Here is a 1,208-nt window from a genome sequence, read left to right as displayed (position 1 = left end):
CAGCCCCAGCCCGGCATAGTGCACCTGATGCCCTGACGATGGGCACTTCCACCTCGAGAAGTGTCCCAGGATCCAGCCGGGGGCTCTGGGGACGGGTCTCAGTGGTTTGGGGCGGTGCTGAGGTCTTTGTGTCCCCATTCCCCGCTGCAGGCGCCAGTGAGGCCGTGGCCGTGAGCACCCATCCCTTCTCCACCATTCCTGCCCGCCACCGGCGGGTCTCCGGCACCGCACAGCCATGACGACCTCGGCGCTGCGCCGGCAGGTGAAAAACATCGTGCACAACTACTCGGAGGCAGAGATCAAGGTGCGGGAGGCCACCTCCAACGATCCCTGGGGACCCCCCAGCTCCTTGATGTCGGAGATCGCCGACCTCACCTTCAACACGGTGGCCTTTGCCGAGGTCATGGGCATGATCTGGCGGCGGCTGAACGACAGTGGCAAGAACTGGCGTCACGTCTACAAAGCCCTCACCCTCCTGGACTACCTCATCAAAACTGGCTCTGAGAAGGTGACCCACCAATGCCGGGAGAACCTCTACACCATCCAGACGCTGAAGGACTTCCAGTACGTGGACCGGGACGGCAAGGACCAGGGCATCAACATCCGAGAGAAGGTGAAGCAGGTGATGGCACTGCTGAAGGACGAGGAGCGGCTGAAGCAAGAGCGGGCGCACGCGCTGCAGACCAAGGAGCGCATGGCCCTCGAGGGCATGGGCAGCGGCAGCCACCAGGTCGCCTATGGCCGCCGCGCATCGCCCTACGGTGACGACTACGGCCGGGCGCGGGGCTCGCCTTCCTCCTTTAACTGTGAGTGCTGCTGGCAGGGGCCTGGGGGCTCGTTCGCAGGGCTGGCGGCTCGCTCGGGCTCGCTGTGGGGTGGAGGCAGGCGTTGCATTTGGTTTGCACCCTCCTGGTGCCCATCGCTCCCCAGCTGGCGGCGCCCCAAACCTTAAACCCATGGCTCATTTGTGGTAGGGAGCTCTAATGTGGGGCTGCGTCCCCTGGGGAAGCCATGCTGCGGAGCTGCGGGCGTTGGGATGGGGCCTGGGGGAGGCTGCTGATGCGCTCCCCAAAATACCCCGATCCTGACGCTGCTTCTTCCCTGTTATCTCCCAGCATCATCCTCATCCCCACGGTTTGCCTCTGACCTGGAGCAAGCGAGGCCCCAGACGACGGGCGAGGAGGAGCTGCAGCTGCAGCTTGCGCTGG

At 64.7% G+C, this 1,208-nt stretch overlaps 1 protein-coding gene across 1 annotated transcript in view; it reads left to right on the top strand.

Annotated features, from left to right (window-relative positions):
- Positions 1-235: 235 nt before the first annotated feature.
- Positions 236-1,208, top strand: part of EPN3 (epsin 3) — a 5,125-nt gene continuing 4,152 nt past the window's right edge. Inside the window, exons 1-2 of the mRNA XM_009323802.1 lie at positions 236-806; positions 1,116-1,203. Of these exons, the coding sequence (XP_009322077.1) occupies positions 236-806; positions 1,116-1,203 (659 nt within the window). The remainder of the gene's footprint in view (positions 807-1,115; positions 1,204-1,208) is intronic.

Source organism: Pygoscelis adeliae, unplaced genomic scaffold, assembly GCF_000699105.1.
Source record: "Pygoscelis adeliae isolate BGI_AS28 unplaced genomic scaffold, ASM69910v1 Scaffold75, whole genome shotgun sequence".
Taxonomy (NCBI): Eukaryota; Metazoa; Chordata; class Aves; order Sphenisciformes; family Spheniscidae; genus Pygoscelis; species Pygoscelis adeliae.
The sequence above is the reverse complement of the archived record's forward strand: the minus strand, read 5'-3'. Positions and strand labels throughout refer to the sequence as shown.